At 37.7% G+C, this 22,791-nt stretch overlaps 1 protein-coding gene across 12 annotated transcripts in view; it reads right to left on the bottom strand.

Moving 5' to 3' along the window:
- Nucleotides 1-22,791, bottom strand: part of CCP110 (centriolar coiled-coil protein 110) — a 29,733-nt gene that overhangs the window by 5,989 nt on the left and 953 nt on the right. For 3 of the 12 annotated variants that reach the window (XM_016929570.4, XM_016929567.4, XM_016929575.4), the window contains exons 2-13: nt 21,657-21,799; nt 19,491-19,646; nt 14,961-15,089; nt 9,938-11,585; nt 6,633-6,763; nt 5,363-5,540; nt 4,667-4,806; nt 4,433-4,549; nt 2,525-2,626; nt 2,213-2,329; nt 1,533-1,606; nt 949-1,011 (exon numbers count right to left, since the gene is read on the bottom strand). In XM_016929570.4, the coding sequence (XP_016785059.2) occupies nt 949-1,011; nt 1,533-1,606; nt 2,213-2,329; nt 2,525-2,626; nt 4,433-4,549; nt 4,667-4,806; nt 5,363-5,540; nt 6,633-6,763; nt 9,938-11,585; nt 14,961-15,089; nt 19,491-19,631 (2,840 nt within the window). In that variant the 5' untranslated portion in view covers nt 19,632-19,646; nt 21,657-21,799. Of the gene's footprint in view, nt 1-948; nt 1,012-1,532; nt 1,607-2,212; nt 2,330-2,524; nt 2,627-4,432; nt 4,550-4,666; nt 4,807-5,362; nt 5,541-6,632; nt 6,764-9,937; nt 11,586-14,960; nt 15,090-19,490; nt 19,647-21,656; nt 21,800-22,295; nt 22,741-22,791 lie in introns of all 12 variants that reach the window. The other 9 variants (XM_016929569.4, XM_003314992.7, XM_016929574.4 and 6 more) reach the window with 5 other exon arrangements.

Raw genomic sequence — 22,791 nt, 5'->3', positions numbered from 1 at the left:
CTTTTTTTTGAGACAGACCCTTGCTCTGTCGCCCAGGATGGAGTACAGTGGTGCAGTCTCGGCTCACTGCAACCTCCGCCTCCCAGGTTCAAACAATTCTCCTGCCTCAGCCTCCTGAGTAGCTGAGCAGGCACGCGCCATCATACCCGGCTTTTTGTATCTTTTATTTTTGTATTTTTAATAGAGACAGGGTTTCACCATCTTGGCCAGGCTGGTCTTGAACTCCTGACCTCGTGATCCACCCACCTCACCCTCCCAGACTGCTAGGATAACAAGCATGAGCCACTGCTCCCAGCCCAGCTTAAATTAGCTTTCTAAGGTTTTTAAATAAGTATCAAAGATCCTCTGGACTGTCTAACTGAACTCAAGACATATCACACTCAAAATTTCTACCACAGATAGCATGTCCTACAAAATGTCCAGGCACATCTGGTCTGACATGTGACCAGGTATATGGCCAGGTATTGGTATGAATCTTGAGCCTGAGGACGACCCCCGACCCAATTCAGCAAGAAGTGCTCTACTGATGTCAAGTAGAACAAAGTCAACAAAAATGAAGTTTGGGATTTAAATTTTAATTTTTTAACTTTTTTTTTTTTTTTTTTTTGAGATAGAGTTTCACTCTTGTTGCCCAGGCTGGAGTGCAATGGAGCAATCTTGGCTCACTGCAACCTCTGCCTCCCGGGTTCAAGCGATTCTCCTGCCTCAGCCTCTTGAGTAGCTGGGATTACAGGCATGTGCCACCACACCCAGCTAATTTTGTATTTTTAGTAGAGATGGGGTTTTCCATGTTGGTCAGGCTGGTCTCAAACTCCCGACCTCAGGTGATCCATCCGTCTTGGCCTCCCAAAGTTCTGGGATTACAGGCGTGAGCCACCGTGCCCAGCCAATTTTTTTTTTCTATAAAAAACAAAAAGCCTCTCATTAAGACTAAGTGATTTTTCTCACCTTGTTTCAGAAGGATTTTGTTTAACCAGAAATTTCTTATTTGGCATTCCCATTTCAGCAGCTCTAACACAATATAAAAATAAGGACATAATGTATTTAGAGAAGGGAAGAAAACATGCTTACAAATGTAATACAGGATGACAGAAACAAATCATCATTAAGAAGCTGGTGTACTACTGGAAGACCTGTACTAAGCATATTAAAGACTGCATTCAAGAAAGAAGAATTTTTTTAAAAAGTTATTAAGATATTTTTCCCATTAAGTCTTTATTCCCAAGAAACCTTTAGGACATCAGAAAAGGAATATATTTAGGCACTGAATATAAAGATTAACTGTTTTTAAGATTGACCAGCTATCAGTTATATGAGTTGAATGTTGTCAAATTTAGTAAATAAATTCATCTAAGATGAAATGAGATTTTAGCACCTGATTTTAATAAATTTCTTTATATAAAGGGGATTTCTATCAGCTCAACTGCAGAAAAATTAACTCTTTATTTCTAAATTTAAATATGCAAATAGACCAACAGATGACTAAAATTAATTGGTTTGATAACTAACATGACATGATACAAAAAACTTACTTCATGTATTTCTTCCTATCAAGAGACTTCTGTGTTGCAGCTGAAAGAGCCACTCGTGGACTTTTCATTTTATCCTTTAATATACAAAAGTAACGTCAAACTGTACTGGAACCAATTAATACCACTATATTATAATATATTATAATCCCACATTGCCTGGAAAAGCTTCTCTCTACTAACATTTTTAATTTAGTTAAATCATCTTGTTTTGTATTTTTGAAGCAGTCTAATTCTAAGAATCAAATAATTAGAATTATGTAAATTTTGCTTGCTTTTCCTTTGCCAATCACACTAAGATAACTGATTCAAATCACATACTCTGATATACTTCAAATTAACTTGGAGCCTGTTTTCTAACTCAGATTTCAAAAAAAGCAAAACCCACATTATAATTGAATTCAAGGAAATTCAATCAGGAGCAGCTGATAGATTGTATAAGCCATCTAAGCAAAACATTCAAAGCTTCAACTCTAAAATCCAATAAGAAAACAATATGTAATTCTTAAATGATGTAATTCTTTTAAATCTGTCTACAGATTTAAATGCTGCTAGTAATTCCAGGAATTACTTGTGCTTAAGAATTATCAGAAGAAGGGTGCTGAAGTCAACCAAAACTGACATTTAATATCAATTACCCTAAACCCAGAAGAACTCTATTCATTAGAAATCATATAACATACCATTTGCCTGAGCATTTTCTCTTTGCGAACTTCTCGATCATGATGTAGAATAGACATTCTTTCAGCTGCATCCATTACAAAGAATATGTCATGAATACCGTACAAGGCAGCTCGCAACTAGGCACGAGAGAAGAAAATATTGTATACATTTAAAAGATGAGGTTAGAGTTCAGGAATACTATATACCATGTACACTTATTTATAGAAAAAGATTAAAATAGTTTTCATTGAAACCTATTTTCAGTGATTAAATAAAAAAGGAGAAATATAATATGTCCATGTCTTAAAAGCCTTCAGGATCCATGTATTTACCTGAGCTAACACTCTTTCCTGAAGTGAAGCATCTTGAGCTGAAACAATGCCTCTCTTTAATGGTGCTTCTGACTGAAAACTTCTTATGAATTCCATAGTATCCTGAAAAAAGAAATGCTCCTTCAAAAACATTTTTCTAGAAAGATTTGTGATCACTGGAGTTTGCTTTTTTCTTTTTCTCAGTCAATCCAAAATTACAGTCTTTCGTCAGTATCTGTGGGGGACTGGTTCCATGAATCCCTCAGATACCAAAATCCAAGGATGCTGGAGTCCCTTATATAAAATAGTTATCTGCATATAACCTAAGCACATCTCTCATATACTTTAAATCATCTCTAGATTAGTTAAAATACCTAATAAATGTACATGCTATGTAAATAGTTGTTATATTGTTTAGGAAATAATGACAAGGAAAAAAAATTTGTACATGTTCAGTACAGACACAACCATCATTTGTTTTTTCTGAATTATTTTTGATCCATGGTTGGTTGAATCCACAGATGTGGAACCCAGAGATAGAGGACTGACTGTACTAAGAACATAAATAAAACTATTACTTATCAGAAGTCAAACCACTCACTTTCAAGCAAGTCAAAAACACACAAACTGCTTCATTTACATGTTATTCATAATATTATCTGAGAAAGATTAACAATTATTGGGGGAACCAGCCCCCAATATTTCAACGTAGGTTCTTTCTATTTTTCATAAGTGTCAGCTGGATGAGAAATAAAGAGAAAGAGTACAAAGAGAGGAATTTTACTGCTGGGCCTCCGAGGGGGACATCACATATCGGTAGGACCATGATGCCCACCTGAGCCTTAAAGCCAGCAAGTTTTATTAAGGATTTCAAAAGGGGAGGGGGTGCAAGAACAGGGAGTAGGTCACAAAGATCACATGCTTCAAAGGGCAAAAAGGAGAACAAAGATCACATGCTTCTGAGGAAACAGGACAAAGGCAAAATCAGAACTACTGATAAGGGTCTATGTTCAGCTGTGCACGTATTGTCTTGATAAACATCTTAAACAAAAGGAAACAGGGTTCGAGAGCAGAGAACTGGTCCGACCACAAATTTACCAGGGTGGAGTTTCCCAATCCTAGTAAGCCTGAGGGTACTGCAGGAGACCAGGGCATATTTTAGTCCTTATCTCAACCGCATAAGACAGATACTCCCAGAGTGGCCGTTTATATACCTCCCCCCAGGAATGCATTCCTTCCCCAGGGTATTAATTATTAATATTCCTTGCTAGGAAAAGAATTTAGCGATATCTTCCCTACTTGCACGTCCGTTTATAGGCTCTCTGCAAGACGAAAAATATGGCTCTATTTTGCCCGACCTCACAGGCAGTCAGTTATGGTTGTCTTCCCTTGTTCCCTGAAAATCGCTGTTATTCTGTTCTTTTTCAAGTTGCACTGATTTCATATTGTTCAAACACACATGTTTTGCAATCATTTTGTAGAGTTAACACAATAGTGGTCCTGAGGTGACCTACATCCTCAGCTTATGAAGATAACAGGATTAAGAGATTAAAGACAGGCATAAGAAATTATAAAAGTATTAATTTTGGGAACTGATAAATGTCCATATTAAAATGAAATCTTCACAATTTATGTTCAGCAATTGAAGTAAAGACAGGAGTAAGAAATTATAAAAGTGTTATTTGGGAACTGATATATGTCCATATTAAAATGAAATCTTCACAATTTATATTCCTTTGCTGCGGCTCCAGCTGGTCCCTCCATTCGGGGTCCCTGACTTCCCGCAACAAACAATCAGACTTCTAAAACTGCCTAGATTACAGTGACTAAAAAGCGTTTAAGTTCTGAACTAATCTGTTAGCTCAGCTGTCACAAGACTGATAGAAACTAAGACAGAAGTAAAATACAAACGATTTACAGGAATCTTACTTTTACAGTTTGTCGAAGTTGCTTCAGCTTATCTGTCTGCATAAGTCTACGAGTAAGAAATCCTTTTGCCACTGCAGTTATTTTGTTAAATTTTGCTTGTATTTCCAGACTAAAAACCTAGGAGAAAGAAGACAGACACAATGTTTATTGGTGTTCATTTATACAGTCTAAGATAATATAGCTCTTAAGAAAAGATAAATAGATAGATGGACATGTATCATTAAGTTTACCCACTTGAGACCATCTAGTTTTGGCTCTTCCAAAAGGCCTTGCTACTGAGAGTTTGGTCAAGCCACTAGTTGATGATCCCCAGAGGTAGAATGGTGCTTCGTTTGCAGAAACAAAGCTATATTGCAGGGCAGAATTTGTGAAACCTAGAGAAACATACATATAGTATTATACTTGATGTCATATAATTAGAATACGAAGAACATCCCAATAAACACTTGTGACACTCATTAAGAATAACAACTGCCTCCAAAAATGACCTACCTGCCGACTTAAAATATTTATGGACTTTAAAGCTTACATACCAGGTGGATCTTTTCAACACAAACAGCATCTCAGGATAATTGAGATATGAAGATAAGCTATTTAAAGGGACTAGGGAATTAGAGGTAATTCAAGATCACTCAGGAGAGAGCAAACTGTTTTCACTTGAAGTATATCACCTGCTGCATGAATGATCAGACTGGGCTCTAAGCCAAATTTCCTGATCTTTTCCTGGCAAAGGTAATCTTTGTTTACAAACATCTGCTCACAAGTCTTTGATCTCCTATCATGTCATTTTTCACTGGTTACTAAGCAGCTGGCAAAGAGGGTTGGACATGGAATCATTTGAAAACAGGAGATATAATCTTATAGTGTGCCAAATAAATATCTTACTGTAGGATCACTTTCCCAAATGTAAAAGGATTTTTAAATATTTACCAGAACTATTTGAATTTGAAGTATGGAGTGAGTCCACTTGAGACAGCATTGTTTCCAGCAAACTAGAGTCACTTATTTTTCTCCATTCTAATTCCACTGCATTGTTAATGTCCAACTCAGAGGCTTCCGCTGTCATTGCCTTCTTCTCTTTTAACATTTTCTCCTGCTCTTCTATTTCCTATACATGAACAGTTTATTATAACATGCTAAACCTTTTAATTATGTCCCAAAATGATATCATTTTAGGCTTAGCCAAAAGTACATGTAATTATCAGCAATTATTATTTATTTCAAGTTTTTCTTCCTCAAATTATCCTTCCTTCCTTCTCCCTTCCCTTCCCTTCCCTCCCTCCCTCTTTTCTTTTCTTTCCTTCCTTCCTTTCTCTCTCTCTCTCTCTCTCTCTCTCCTCTCTCTCTCTCTCTTTCTTGTTTCAAGAAACAGAATCTCGCTCTGTCCCCCAGGCTGGAGTGCAGTGGCACGATCTCGGTTCACTGCAATCTCCACCTCGCGGGTTCAAGTGATTCTCCTGCCTCAGTTTCCCAAGTACCTGGGACTACAGGTCCATACGCCACCATTTTGTATTTTTTAGTAGAGATGGGATTTCACTATATGTTGGCCAGGCTGGTCTCAAACTCCTGACCTCAGGTGATCCATCCACCTCGGCCTCCCAAAGTGCTGGGATTACAGGCGTGAGCCACCACGCCCAGGCCATAATTTAATATGTGATAATGTATAGTTAAATTATTAATTATAATAATATTATAACGAGTGTCTTTTTTTTTTTTCTTTTTATAGAGACAGGGTCTCCCTCTGTTGCCCAGGCTGGAGTGCAGTGGCTAGACAAAGGCGAAATCATAGCTCACTGCAGCCTTGAATTTCTGGGCTCAAGCAATCCTCCCACCTCAGCCTCCTGCATAGCTGGGACTACAGGCTCATGATACCACGCCCAGCATGAGTGTCATTTTTATGATATAACTCCTGCAGAATGTGTACTTTAGCACCTATTTATAAAATACCTTTTTAAAATATTAAGCTTTAAATCAAGGATTCAATAAAATATTCTCGATAAATTATGCAATTACTTTTAGATAAGGATCTAAATATCAAACTTCATATTTTGACAAAAAATACCATTCACGTATCAAAATGACTCCCTTACCTTAAGATATATGGAGGCAAAAATTACACGTATTCTATACATGACCAAAATTCATAGGTATCCTTGGCTAAATTTCACTTACCAGTTGTATCTCCCTCCACATTCCTTACCTTTTGCAGTCTTTCTTGTTCCCTTTCCTGCTCAGCTATGAGTAGTGATAATTGCTGGGCGTGCTGTTCTTCTAGTCTCTTCCGCATTTCTTCAAAAGCTAACATCTTGCTTTTTAGTAACTCCTCGCTTTCTGAAAAGAAACATGTTTCCTCAATTTAGAAAATTCACAAGTCTAATGTCTGATATTTTATACCATCAATTTAAATTATCCTTCTGACAAGAGAGTATTCCTGGATCTGACATAATACAATCAAGATATAGCTGGGTCTCTACTTCGAACCACACTCCGTTTATTTCATGCTACTCAATAAAGTAAGACCTGTATTGCATCACCTTTTCCACTCCTTTTATTTCATGCTACTCAATAAAGTAAGACCTGTATTGCATCACCTTTTCCACTCCTTTTATTTCATGCTACTCAATAAAGTAAGACCTGTATTGCATCACCTTTACCCACTCATTCAACAGATCCCATCCTGATCTGAAATGACAGACCCAGGACTATATATTCAGACAAGATTCTCCTGACTCTACTTAACTTTCAGATGTGGTCCTCAACTGCATCCTACCACCATTTGTTTTTTTGACACTTGTCCTCCAGGATCTCTGGTAGTGTAGCTTGTAGTTTTGCCTTGTTTTGATTTTCAAAGAAAGTGTTTCCTTGATGGTATAAAGCTTTCTCAGCTTGAGGTTTCAAAAAGGACTGGACATTAAAATTCCAGATATTTTAGTTACTAACTAAGAGAAAACATTATGACAATACAAGCTTCCTAAATAGAATGTGGTAAGACACGTTGAAATGTACAAATACCAAGTATGGGCCAGGTGTGGTGGCTCACGTCTGTAATCCCAGTACTTTGGGAGGCCAAGGCAGGTGGATCACTTGAGGTCAGGAGTTCGAGACCAGCATGACCAACATGGTGAAACCCAATCTCTACTAAAAAAATACAAGCGCATGCCTGTAATCTCAGCTACTTGGGAGGCTGAAGCAGGAGAATCGCTTGAACCTGGGAGGCGGAGGTTGCAGTGAGCTGAGATCGCACCATTGCACTCCAGCCTGGGCAACAAGAGTGAAACTCCATCTCAAAAAAAAAAAAAAAGAAATTTCCACTCTGTTGGTCTTATGTACTTCTGATATTCACTGAGGCAGCCTCTTGCCTTGCTATGCTATCTACTTGGAGGATCCAAGTTGGCTCCCCAGGTAACAGTGGTTGTTTTTATTAGAGCTCTTATAAAGTTGCACAGGATGGGCCAGGGCTGGTGGTTCAAACCTGTAATCCCAGCACTTTGGGAGGCCAAGGAGGGCTGATCACCTGAGCCTAGGAGTTCGAGACCAGCCTGGCCAACATGGTGAAACCCTGTCTCCACAAAAAATATAACAGCTGGGCGTGGTGGCGCATGCCTGTAAATCTCAGCTACTTGGAAGGCTGAGGCAGGAAAATCGCTTGAACCCAGGCCTGCAGTGAACTGAGATCGCACCACAGCAATCTAGCCTGGGTGACGGAGCAAGACCCTGTCTCAAAGAAAAAAATTAAAAAAAAAAAAAAGTTGCACAGGTTTTAAGCAGTCTGACCCAACCCTGTATTTCCCATAAGCCCTAAGAGCTTAACTTACTTGATTTGTATGTCTTCTATATCAGTAATAAAGAATTATCAACCATGACAACAAAGTAAGGGGTAATGAAGGAGAAAAACGTGCTTTAATAAATTGCTGTTAATGGATACAACAGAAAAAAACTGAAATAATAATTTTTATTAATTAACCTTTATTATTATTATTATTATTATTATTTTTGAGACGGAATCTGGCTCTGTCACCCAGGCTGGAGTGCAATGGTGCAATCTCGGCTCACTGCAACCTCCGCCTCCTGGGTTCATCCAATTCTCCTGCCTCAGCCTCCCAAGTAGCTGGGATTAAAGATGTGCACCACTACGCCCAGCTAATTTTTGTATTTTTAGTAGAGACGGGGTTTCGCCATGTTTGTCAGTTTGGTCTCGAACTCCTGACCTCAAGTGATCCACCCACCTCGGCCTCCCAAAGTGCTGGGATTACAGGCGTAAGCAACCGTGCCGGCCTAAAGAACCGTTCTTGAACCACCTACTCAGAGCCTTATTTCTGATACTTTGTCTAATAATTTGATGTTAAAGTGTTTACTGAAGGGCCAATTACACGAAGCTCATACTACAAATGAAAAAGCAAACTGAAATAAACATTAGAAACTATAGTCCAAAAGAAAGACCTCATAGCAATACAGTGAATTAAAACCGTAAGTGATGTTTCAGGCAAGACTGTTTGGGGCTGGGTGCAGTGGCTCACGCCTGTAATTCCAGCACTTTGGGAGGCTGAGGCAGGTGGATCGCTTGAGGCCAGGAGCTTGAGAGCAGCCTGGCCAACATGGCAAAACCACATCTCTACTAAAAATATAAAAATTAGCTGGGCCAGGTGGTAAGCACCTGTAATCCCAGCTACTCTGGAGGCTGAGGCACGAAAATCAATTGAACCCAGGAAGCAGAGGTTGCAGTGAGGTGAGAACCCGCCACTGCACTCCAGCCTGGCGACAGAGCAAGACTGTCTCAAAAAAAAAAAAGAACTGTTTCCTCCAATTATTAACATTCTCAATAATACCAAGTGGACTATGAAAGCTTCATCATTTAAATAAGAAGATCCATCCAGGCATGATGGCTCACGCCTGTAATCCCAGCTACTCAGGAGGCTGAGGCATGAGAATTGCCTGAACCGGGAGGTGGAGGTTGCAGTTAGCCAAGGTTGTACCACTGCACTCCAGCCTGGGCAACAGTGCCAGACTGTCTCAAAAAAGAAAATCCTGGCTGGGTGTCGTGGCTCACGCCTGTAATCCCACAGCTTTGGGAGGCTGAGACGGGAGGCTCACTTGAGCTCATGAGTTTGAGACCAGCTTGGGCAACATGCCGGAAACTCCATCTCTACAGTACAAAAAATACAAAAATTAGCCGGGCATGGTGGCATGAGCCTGTAGTCCCAGCTACTTGGGAGGATGAGGTGGGAGGATGGCTTGAGCCCAGGAGGCGGAGGTTGTAGTGAGCTGAAGTCATACCACTTCACTCCAAACTGGGGTGATAGAGCCAGACCTTGTCTCAAGAAAATCTTTAAGAAAGCCTATCAAATGACAATAAACTGTAGCTGACTATATGCTTTCTAATAAGATAAATAAAATTAAGTGCCCATATGAATAAAGACCACTTTTTTCCCAAAAATGTCAATTAAGAGTATTAAAATAAAGGTATTATCTGCATAGAAGGTATCAAACGCTTCAAAGATTCCTTACCTTTGGAACTAGTTCCTAACATTTTATTCTTGTTAACGAAGACAGATCCCTTAGGGTATCTTTTTTCTGGCAAATGTTGCCTTTCTTGTTCAGTTATTCCACTTGTTATGACATAAGGGCAGTTTTCTTTTTGCAAACCATCAATATCTAAATCAAGTCTCCGTTTAACTTTCTCAAAACTGTTATCCAAAAATTGTTCATTTCCACAGGACACCATAGGTGTGTCCATCTGCTGCCTCGTATTCTGGTTTTGCATCAATAAAGGAGAAGGGTTTTTTACATCATAAGACTTATTCAGTTCCGTTTGCAAACTGCAGTTTTTCTCTAACACACTGGCTGGCTTGAGTCCACTCACAGTTCCAAAGTTTGGACTTGCTATGCACTGACTGCTGGCATATGGTTCATGCAGCTTTGGCATCGCAGCACAGGTACTGTTCATTATGTGTGCGCCTCTCTCATCGGATGTTAACTGACCTTCCACAGTAACAAGTCCATGAGTAACTTTATTTTCTAAATGATTTCCTGAAGATTGACATACCTGATTTGATTTACCTAAAACCACATCTTCTTTGACTTCAGATGTATTTTTGCCCACATAAACCTTGCTTGAACAAACTCCCACTAAATCAGTTGGTAACTTTGGCATAATTTCGGGCACATTTGTGTTTTCATCAGTATCTTGAACAATTAAGTCCACTGCCTGTTCTTTTCCTTTAGGGCTTAATTCACAGGCATTTATTGGGTTATTTATAAGTATATGACATGCTGATGATGTCCTGGAACGTCTTCGGTGCATTTTAGGACTCATACTTGGCTCTGGACTAGGTAATTTGGCATATGAACCTGTAAGACTTTTGATAACATTATTTTCGGTAACAAAAGTGGGAATAACTTTAAAATCAGAATTAGACTCTAGAACAGTGGGATGGCCAGTTCGTATAGGTATGTCCGCTTTCGAAAAGCTAGCTAAAACTGGCATACTCATGCTGCTTGCTTGAGTGGAAGCACCTTGGAGAAGAACATTTGATTTATTAAGGCTTGGTTTGTCAGGAATAACTGAGACACAGTGTTTGCCTGTCAACTGGGCTTTCTCTTTTACACAGTCAGCCACTTTAACAGCATCATGTTCTTTGTCTAAATGACTCTCATTAACAATTCTGTTCATACTACCTCTCAGACTGCGTCTAGATTGTTCTCTTTCTATATATTCCTTTGACTTTTTCATCAGATTCTGAAGACTCATTACATAGGGATCTGGGATGACTTCTGCCAAAAGTGGTAGATCCTGTTGTTCATTTACTGAGAAGAGACCATCAGAAATAAGAGTTTCTTGTGGGGTTGCTGAAGAGGTCTTTGGAAAAGCTTCATTTTCTACATGACTAATATTGGAACTATCACATTGCTTCGGAGAATTAAATCCTTCTGAATCTCTAGCTAAGTCTATTCCATTAGTTTTACATTGGTCCTCATTATCCAATGGCAAAATCCCAGCTATCTTATCAAGCTTTGCTGCAGTAGAGTGTTCCGTATGGCTTGGAAAGCTATTTGGAAATGTAGCAGGAACATTCAAGTTTCTGACTTCTGAATTAGAGTAAACTGTTTCCATCTCCCACTGATCAAAATCACTGGCATTAGGTGCTTTTCTAACCTGAAACAGGAAATTTAAAAATTAATATTTCCTCATTGCACAAAAAGTCTCTGATTTCACTGTTTTCTAAAATAAAATTGAAATTGAAAATTCAGAATTCTGACATTTCAAAACATAAAGAAAAACTAAGATGACAGGTTTCTATGGTATCCTGTATCACAGGGGGCTCAAATTATTATTGAAAAGATGCCTACTGGTCATCCTGCCTAAGTTATTAAGAGTTATAAAAGAGTTATAAAAAGAAACATCTAATCTGATACAAATATGAACATATATATGTGTATACACACACACATATATTCATATATCCATGTGCAATTTAATCTTAGAATAGAAGCACTTAAATTTCTTCTAGTCATATGTTATTAACATTACCAACTGTTCCTCCTAGGATAGCTATCATCCAAGGATAATAATATATGCAATAAACAGCAAGTAATGAAATGTCTTACGTAAACGATTCCCTCTCTAACAAAGACTAACTTGTCCAGGACATTGATTAAGCAAAAATAATTCAGTAATAAGACTCCTGCACCCACATGCTTACTCCAAAGTTTAACTAAACTTTGTCTCAAAAATAAATGAATGAATGAATGAATGAATGTAAAAACAGATATTTTGTATCTAAATAATCCAACTTTGCAAAAGAATAAAAAGAGAACTAGGATAGTTTCTAAAGGTAATTATACATCCGTATATTAAACTGGCAAAAATCATTGTATTATCATATGAATACAGACATCAAAAGCCTGACTATTGGCGGGGCATGGTGGCTCACGCCTGTAATCCCAGCACTTTGGGAGGCCGAGGCGGGCGGATCATGAGGTCAGGAGATCAAGATCATCCTGGCTAACACAGTGAAACTCCATCTCTACTAAAAATACAAAAAATTAGCTGGGCTTGGTGGTGGGCACCTGTAGTCCCAGCTACTCAGGAGGCTGAAGCAAGAGAATGGCATGAATCTGGGAGGCGGAGCTTGCAGTGAGCCGAGATCACGTCACTGCACTCCGGCCTGGGCGACAGAGCGCGACTCCATCTCAAAAAAAAAAAAAAAAAGTCTGAATATTACAATATTTTTTGGTTGTTTTGAATGTGCTTGTTTTTTTCTAGACCACATGGCTCTCCTATTTTACCTTACAAATCCCAAGACAGGTAACGGTTTCCAGGTACTATGCAATACACAGTACAATAAGACACTTAGTCACAACCTCAGAACCAAAATAAAACAAAAAAGATGCAAAAAGGTTTCCAGGTACTATGCAATCAACAGTACAAGACATACTTAGTCACAGCCTCAGGACCAAAATAAAACAAAAAGGATGCATATTTATGAAATCCATGAACATGTTCACAGGTTTAAGTAAAACAGATGATTTCCTTACGTAAAATATTTCACATTTGTGATATTCGGAAGCTATGTTGTTTATACGTCACTAAAATGAGCCTTTAGTTAGACAAGTTAAATAACAACAAGAAAAAAATCTATCATAGAACCTTAGGTTTTACAGGTGAAGCAGAAATCTAATTGTATTATATAAAATTTTCCTATCTGAATAATTAATTCATTACAGTTCAACATTATACATGCTCTTTTAACAATTTTATTAGTAGTATATTTTATCTTCCCTCAATGGACCAAGAATGATATGCCATTTTCATTTCAATCACAGGAAATACGTAGTAAGTAAAAAACACACCTCTTATTGTTAAATTAGTGCTACTCAATACATTTTTTAAACTTAATATGGACAGTAATTATAATCTGCAAAATGAAATCTACTACCCACACACTATATACTACTGTGAAAGGGAAATAAAATCTCAGGACCCCAAACTCAACTATGTCACATGAGAGTCACTATGACTCTCATTAACAATTCTCTTCATACTACCTCTCAGCCTGCGTCTAGATTGTTCTCTTTCTATATATTCCTTTGACTTTTTCATCAGATTCTGAAGACTCATTACATAGGGATTTCGAGTAACTGAAATGGAAAATCACACGTCAAAGGAAAAAGTAAAGCTTAGGAACTGAGTCACACAAAAACTGCCTTCCTTTTATTCCTAAACAGATAGCTGCAAAATAGAAGGCCACCTATCTACCCAGGTAGACTCTCTTGCAAATTGCTCACAAGGAAATTCCTCGTAGGCCCCAAAATCTTTACACCAACCCAGAGTTCTGCTGAATTTCACTCTGACAAGATACGGACAAAGACCAAAGATGACTAGAAATCATCCCTTTGGAGACAAATGTATATTTGACTTCTTCCTCTACTCTGCTTACTTTATCCTATGTAAAATGCAGATTTATTGAGCTTGAGATGAATGCATAACTGACTGTTCCTCTACCCCCACCTTTCTCATGCGACTTGTGGATTCAGTGAGTGCTAATCAAAGCCTCACAAAAATGTGATCGCTTATCTCATTACCTACCCTCCTTTTTTTTTCTTTCCTCTTTCCCCTCCTGCTGTTCTCTCCCCTTTATACACTGAAGTCCTCAAAACCTCTTCTGGAAAAGCATAAGCCACAGATTCTACTGTAACTTTTGTCTCTTTTTCCTTGGCACATCCTCAACCTTGGCAAAACAAACCTCTAAATCGATTGAGACTTGCCTCAGTCATTTTCTTCAGTTTACACTACTAACAGAGAAATGAACCCTTAAGGTTCATTATACATGTGTCATCTGATACAAATTAAACAGACAAACCACAAACTCCTAAGATTATGAAAAAACAAAAAGATGTTACCAGCAGAACACTGCTATATGTTGTAGAAATTATTCGTTCAATCTAATTCATTCGTTTTTCTTTTTAGTACAAAATGATCCACATGTCAGAACAAATTGTTTATACAAATCTAAAAATAACTGCACAAGGTGTAGATGTGTTGTTTAAATAGTTTTTAGACATAGGATGCATCTAAACAATTCAATGTTATCTAAACTGCATTTTGTGTATCTAAGAGTTTTCACCAAAAAAAAATTGGAGGCAGTTATTTACTTAAGCAAAGAATGAGAATAAGGTCATTTAGTCAACAGTCTAATTAGTTTGGGGTAAACAATAATACCCAATTCTGTCATTTTGTCACTGAGAATTCAATGTTTTTAGAGTCATAAGATGCAAACAATAAGCAATTATATTCAGTGTATGGTTCTATTGTGTAAATATCCTCTGATTCAAGTACTGGGCATCACTAACAAGCAAGTACATTCTCTTTGGAGTAACTGAAATGGAAAATCACAAATTATGAAGCTTCTCAAACGTAAAAGTAAAGTACATTAGTAATTAGTTAAGTGCAAATATATTTCAGAAAAATTATCATCAACGCTTATCTTATGATTTCTTTATTATAACTGAAACAGCTAAAATCACACACCTGAACATTGTCAAGAATCTCCTGGACACGAGTCAGTAAAGCTTTCTTCCTGTTAACCTGCTTTCTTGCTTCTACATCAAGTGCTTTCTGCTTTTCTTGTTGCATTTCCTTTCTTTTCTCAATGTTAAGCTGTAAAACATCATAAAAATGTAATTATTTCCCACGATAAAAATATCATAAAATCGGGAAGTTCTGAATCAGAAAGATTAAAAACATGTGCAACAGGCAAAACTAATGTATAGTGAAAGAAATCAGAACAATGGTCTGGTACTGAGTGGGATGGGGCATTAGAGATCTTTCCATGGTGAAGAAAATCCTGTGTGGGTGTGAGTTATACATGTGTATGCCATATATCAAAACTCATGGAACTTTAACACTTAAGATTTGTGCATTTTGCTATGTGTAAATTATTTTCAGTTAAAAAGTTAAAAAGAAAAAAGTTTGTTCACTAATCAAATGTTCTAAAATGACAGAAATAAAATTAAGGCCCTTTTGGCCACTGCTGAGTTTTTTATTACTTCACTTGAATATTGACTTGAATATTACTTCACATTCAGTATCCTTTTTTTTTTTTTTTTTTTTGAGATGGAGTCTTGCTCTGTCACCTAGGCTGGGGTGCAGTGGTGCGATCTCGGCTCACTGCAACCTCCGCCTCCTGGGTTCAAGCAATTCTCCTGCCTCAGCCTCCGGAGTAGATGGGCTTACAGGCACGTGCCACCACGCCCAGCTAATTTTTGTATTTTTAGTAGAGATGGGGTTTCACCATGTTGGTCAGGCTGGTCTCCAACTCCTGACTTTGTGATCTGTCCACCTCAGCCTCCCAAAGTGTTGGGATTACAGGCGCGAGCCACCGCGCCCAGCCCATGTTTAGTATCTTATTTCACTGGGTCAACTGGATTCTACAACTTTTAATTTTCTAACCAGTGCACAATTTAACTCTTTGCTGCCTCAAAAAATGTCCAAAGGTTTAATGATAAAATAAACAGATAATATATTATTTGCCTACAAAAGCAGAATACATCTTTTCTTTCACCTCACTCTACCTTCCGATAAAAATATAATGTACCTAAAAAATGGAAGGCTTCTAAGCATTGTATCTCTTTATAATGGATTTCAATCTTAATTATTAAGTCCTGGGAAATTAAATCACTGTTAACAGTCAAGACTTATCGTAGGCTTAAACAAATAGAAAATATATCATTAAAAAATTATTTCAAAAGTTGCAATATTCACCTATCAAATACAACATAAAAGTGTGGATTAGGTCCATAAACATCAGATTTTGCTTATAAATAAATAACAGACGGAGTCATAGACCCTACACAACAAGCCTCAGACATTTTGGTCCACATTAAATCAAGCAATGTGTTATCAAATAGCTGATAAATATGTTGTTTTAAAACTTTTTCCTAATTGCATGGTACCAAAGAATGATTATACAATTTACTTGCTAATCAAAAGGAGAAAATGTGTACTTTAAAGAGCCATCTGGCAGTCACTACTGTAAGCAAGTGTTCAAACTAAACATCACTAATAGAGGGCAACTAAACATTATGTAACTTCTGATTTAATTTAGTATGAAGTGCAGGGCATCATCTCCAAAGAATTCCTTTTTTTTTTGAGATGGAGTCTCAGGTTGGAGTACAGTGGTGCGATCCCGATCCCTCCTGGGTTCAAGCAATTCTCCTTGACCCAGCCTAACGCACAGCTGGGATTACAGGCACCCACCATCATGCCTAGCTAATTTTTATATTTTTAGTAGACAAGGGGTTTCGCCATGTTGGCCAGGCTGGTCTCGAACTCCTGACCTCAAGTGATACACCCATCTCGGGCTCCCAAAGTGCTGGGATTACATTTTTTTTTTTTTTTTTGAGACAGGGTCTCACTCTGTTGCCCAGGCTGTTGTGCAGTGGCTCGATCTCGGCTCACTACCTTTGCCTACTGGGTTCAGTGGATCTTGGCTCACTGCAACCTTCGCCTCCTGGGTTCAAGGGATCCTCCTGCCTCAGCCTCCCACAGAGCTGGGATTACAGGCATCCACCACCACGCCCAGCTAATTTTTGTATTTTTAGTAGAGACGGGGTTTCGTCATGTTGGCCACGCTGGTCTCAGCCTCCCAAAGTGCTGGGATTACAGGCATGAGCCACCCCGCCCAGCCCTATCTTCAAAGAATTCCAAAAATCTTTAACCTGTTTATCAAACTTCATTCCAGTTCATAGGAACTACAGGGACTAGAGAAACAAGTTAAATAACACTATTAGGAAACAATGGGACAAATCCAAGATCTAAGGAATTCTACGAGACAATAGCTCTGGTCTCTTTAAAAATTCAGTATCATAGTTTTGTTTTTTTTTTAAAGACAGTATCTTACTCTGTCACCCAGGTTGGAGTGCAGTGGCATGATCAGGGTTCACCGCAGCCTCAGCCTCCCGGGCTCAGGTGATCCTCCCACCTCAGCCTCTAGAGCAGCTGAGACTCCTGGTGCGTGCCACCACACCCAGCTGATTTTTGTATTTTTTGTACGGATGAGATTTCACCACGTTGCCCTGACTGGTCTCAAACTCTGGGGATCAAGCAATGCAATCCACCCACGTCAGCCTCCCAAAGTGCTGGGATTATAGGCGTGAGGCACCATGCTCAACCAATTAAAAAAACTGTTTTTAAGACGTACAGTAGCTGTTCTGGATTAAAATAAAGAAACATAACAAGCAAATACTAATTGTGAACTTTGGATCCAGATTGGGGGAATAAAGTTATAAAAGGCATTTTGAGCACAAATGGAAAAATTTAAATATGAACAGAATTATTAGATATTATTAAAAATTATTAGTTTTCTTAAGATGTGATAATGGTATTGGGGCTTTACATAGGAGAATGTCCTTATTTTTAAGAGACGTATGCCAAAATATTTAGGGGAGCAGTGTCAGGTCTCCGTGGTTTTCAAATAGCTAGGCAATTTTTAAAAATGTCATATGTACACACACACATACGTGTATATAAAAATCACAAACACAATAAAGCAAAGATGACAACAATGTTAAAAATTATTTAATCTAATGATAAATCTATGGGTGGTCACTGCACTATCCTTTCAACTTTGCTGTATGTTTGAAAGTTTCATTACAAAATGTTGGCAGTTAGCTCTGGTGTCTTTAAAAATTCAGTTCAATTAATTAAAATTAATCTCTTAACTCCTGTTATACCAAAAAATAAATTTAAAGCTCACTTTTTTCTAATATTAGTTTGTGATTTAAAATAAAGTCATATGCATTTTTAAAATATCCAATTAGTATCAAAGGGTGTATGATGAAGTGTCTTCCCTATTATCCTATATTCTCTCACCACTCCCCAGAAAAGGAATAGCCATCCTTTGAAAAACCCAAATGGTTAACTTATATTGGGTACCTCTTATGATCCAGGTGGTATTCTAACCATTTTATATCTACAAATTCATTTAATCTTCAAAATAGCCTTATGAGGTAGGCACTATTTTATCCCCATTTAACAAATAAGAAAATGGACCACAAGTTTACACAGCAAGTAAGTAGCAAAGCAATGATTTGGACCCAGGCCAGAAAGCTCCACAGCCTAGACTTTTTTTTTCCTTCTTTTGGGATAGGGTCTTGCTCTGTTAGCCCAGGCTGGAGTTTTTTTCCTTCTTCTGGGATAGGGTCTTTCTCTGTAGTCCACGCAATGATGCAATCCTGGCTCACTGCAGCCTGCAACTCCTAGGTTCAAGGGATCCTTCCGCCTTAGCCTTTGAGGAGCTGGGACTACAGGCACATGTCACTGCGCCAGGCTAATTTTTAAAAATGTTTTTATAGAGATGAGGTCTCACTATGTTGACCAGGCTAGTCTTGAATTCCTGGTCTCAAGCAATCCTCTTCCTTCCGGTCTCTCAAAGCATTGGGACTATAGGTGTGAGCCACTATGCCTGGCCCAGAGTCTGGACCTCTAATCATGACTCTATACTGCCCCTGACAGCATGCTGCACACGGTGTTTTACACTAGATCATCGAAATCCTTCCATGCCTCAACATTTACATCTGCCTTACTGTAATGGTATGTATGAGATTTTATAAAATAGACCATAGTTAAACTACTCCACTACTGATGGACATTTAGGTGATTCGTCAACCTTTGCTATTTCAAACAATGCTAATGTAACTTTGTACTTATTTCTTTGGGCTCACATATAATTGTAGGATATACCCAAAAATGGAACTGCTGACCCAAAGGCTATGTATGCTTTTAAATTCTACCAAACTGCTCATCTAGAAATAAAATAAACTGATACTCTTAGCAAAAGTGCATTAAAAGTGCATTTTCTCCACAATCTAAGGAACACAAGGTTCTATTAGGTCTTGGCCAATCTATAATAGTAAGTAAAAAATGCTAATTCATTTGCATTTCTCTAATTCTGAATAAGGGCATCTCTTCAAATGTTTATAAGCCTTTCTTTTGTTTTTCCACGAACTGTTTTAGTTGTTCACTACAGAAAAAAACTATTTAAAAACAAAGCAAGTTTACCAGTGGAGAAAGGATAGCCACTCCATGAAAGCGAATAAGTGAGATACTTTCAGACTGAGCAGGGAGAAAGCTCTCTGTGGATAGTGATGCTTCTTGTATTCTGGCAAGACTTTTTTCACAGAACTTCTCATACTCCTCCATCTTCCCACAGTCACACTACAAGAGAGAAAAATGTTATTTTTAATGTACTGGGAAAAACAGATCTTAATTATTTGGCAGATTTTGTAGAGCATGAGAGAGTCCCTATAATTCACAATTCCTATAACTGGTCCTCCCAGAATTGTCTTACTGATCAGGAGCTAATTCTTGGGTATGGTAATTCACCTCAAGAACCTGTCCAATTAAGATTTACTTTATATATTAAATATTTCTGAATATTATTGCATGTAAATCAATCTTTAAATGGGATTAATTTAGCTAAGAATTCAGTAAAACCTTCTTAAAGGAAACAAAGTTCTGTAAACCTTTACTAACTTCACATTGTAAAACAGGATATTATATTTTCTTTAACAGGACTTATCTACACAAGAAAAACTATATCATACAAAGGTACAAACACTGAAGTAAAAAAGCCTACTTAAATCAAAGAATATTTACTTTTAAAAATTTTCTATTTTGAAGTTCAGAGGTTACTCTCATATCCTTTTTTTTTTTTTTTTTTTTAAAGAGACAGGGTCTCACTATGTTGCCCAAACTGGATTCCAGTGACTATTCACAGGTTCAGTCACAGTGCGCTATACTCTCAAACTCCGAGACTCAAGCAATCCTCCTGCCTCAATTTGCCTATCTTAACACTATACTTGGACTGCATGAGCACCAGCCAACTCAGTCAGAGGTAAAAAAGAGCAAATCGATTGGCTCTGATATTAATTATATTTTATTGTTCAAAATTGGAACCGTCACCAAACTACTTAAAACAATCCCAGTAATTTCACAGTTTCTGGGAAATTGTGATTATGAAAATACAAGGTAACCAGGAGGGATTAGGCATCATATTCATTCATTTAGCAAACAGTAAATATTGATTGCTTATTTGCACAGCATTATGTGTGGCACTGTTTCCTTTAAATAAGCAAGGGAAAATAAAAAGACATTATCAGAATCATAACCAGCAAGGGATGAACTATGGAAACAGAAAATAGAATACAATAATGTTCCTTTGTGTCTTCATTTTAAAATAATTAGCTTCTTAACAAAAAAAGAGAGGGCAGGGAAATTCAATTCATGATGTGGGATATGCAAAGATGAAATAGGATATGTCCTCGGTAGGCCTCAAAGTACTTAAAAATTCAGTACACCAAAGTATCAGGGACAAATTATAGTGCAATGAGAAATGGGAAAAAAAAAATAGTCAAAATTATAATCAGGTTATTAAAAAATAAGATATAATGCTATTTTTTCTAAATAGTTTAATCAATAACAAAACTTCTTCCTACTATTCAATCAATTGTGATTATTTGTGTTCAATCTATGCAAAGTAGGAATCTAATGACAAACAAATGGTTCTCTACAGTGTGAGTGAGACTATTTTACGAGCTTTTATTTATTTTAAAAAAGCAAAAGTAAAAACAATAAAACACCTTAAGGCATAGCCTTTTTTTAGGTCTAGGTTTCAACTCACATTATTTCTTAACCCCATTTCTGCTCAAATATTTTATTTTTTTAATCATGCCATGCATTCAGCAATACACAGAATGTAAATAGATTATACAAATAAAGTAATATATCTTCTATGGATACTCAAGCAAAGCATGAAATTCAATTTTAGAAGTGAGGGAAATTATTAAGGAAATATAATACTTTTATGGCCATAGTTTTATTTTTCTTTCAACATCATAGAGCTATGCCTCATTGTTTCAGAAAGTTATTCACATCCCTTAAATAGTACATATATGTCCTACATCTTGCAGATGTATAGTACTATATTATTATTACAGCACAACACAGCATATGACAACGCATTACTCATTCAAATATGAGTGCTAATATGGAGATTATACAAATTACTAGATGATCCTTAGAGCATGACTGGATCCTTCTTATTCTTCAGTCTCAGCTTGGATATCCCCTCCTCAGAGAAGGCATCCCTGATGACCCCATCTAAATTAACTCTTTCTCTATCACTATCACATTACCCTGCTGTTTCCCAATTTTCATAGCACTTACCACTATCTGAAATTATCGTGTTTATTTCCTTGATTTTTGTCTGTCTTCCTCCACCAAAATGTAAGCGCCATAAGTACAGGTACCTTTTCAGTCTTGTTCACTGAATCCCCATTACACAGAACAGTATCAGCACACAGCAGGCACTTGATAAAAGTATTGAATAAATGAATAAGAATAATAATAAGCTCAAACAATAATGTAAACCAGAAGAAAAAAAGAAGGCGGACTATACACCGAAGCTAGCAAGGAAGAGTGGAATTTAGAGAATGGAAATTTCACCATGGCTCTAGTCCCAGAGAAACTGGTACCTCTTAAACTGCAAAGGTAACCATTTAAGAAGTGAGCAGTCTGTATCCCATGATTAAGCAAGAGGACACTATGCCTTTCACACTACAATTACCACTGTCAGCAAGGTTTTATTTTAAGGGAGCCCTGACTACAAGGCTACCCCAGCCACAAATCTACTGCTCTATATCTTGCCATCAGGCATCACTGGTCCACTTCCAGTAATAATTTGTCGGCTACAGCAGGTTCAGACATGCCCTGTCTTCTCCATTTATACCACAGAGAACCACTGACCCTTGTGCAAATGAGCCTCTTTGCAAACCCCGTAGACTCATGGTCCTATCTGCTCCTTACCCGTGCTCTGCCAGACATGTCACTGAAAGGAGTGGTAAAAGTAACACAGAACAGATCCTGCTTTTTTTTTGCAGAACCTAGTGTTTCTTTGCCCATCAGTTCTGCCAAAGACGCAAACTTCTTGTAAAAGCGGTAAAGGGGAAGATTTCTTATTCAGGTGCATACTAGCTGCAAGTTCTTGGCAAGCCAGTTACCATCCCCACACCTGTTTCGTCTTCTGTAAAAGAGGGATGATCACGGTATCCGTCTCAAAGGAATGTTGTAAGAATTCAATGAGCTAATGCATGTAGGGCAATTAACACAGTGCAGAAGACGCAGAAAGCAACAAATAATGGGGACTGCTTTTCTTATTAAGAGGATAATGATGATGACGATTTTTAGCAGTAGAGTATGAATTCCTGGAGGGCAGCGACAGTGCTTGGTTCCCCGTAGGTTTCAAATGAAACTGAAAAATATAGAAAAGGGGACAACGGCTTCCTCATTTCCCTGTCCCTAG

This window comes from Pan troglodytes, chromosome 18 (assembly GCF_028858775.2).
Source record: "Pan troglodytes isolate AG18354 chromosome 18, NHGRI_mPanTro3-v2.0_pri, whole genome shotgun sequence".
NCBI classification, from domain to species: Eukaryota; Metazoa; Chordata; class Mammalia; order Primates; family Hominidae; genus Pan; species Pan troglodytes.
Note: the sequence above shows the minus strand (reverse complement) of the source record. Positions and strands in the feature narration are given on the sequence as shown.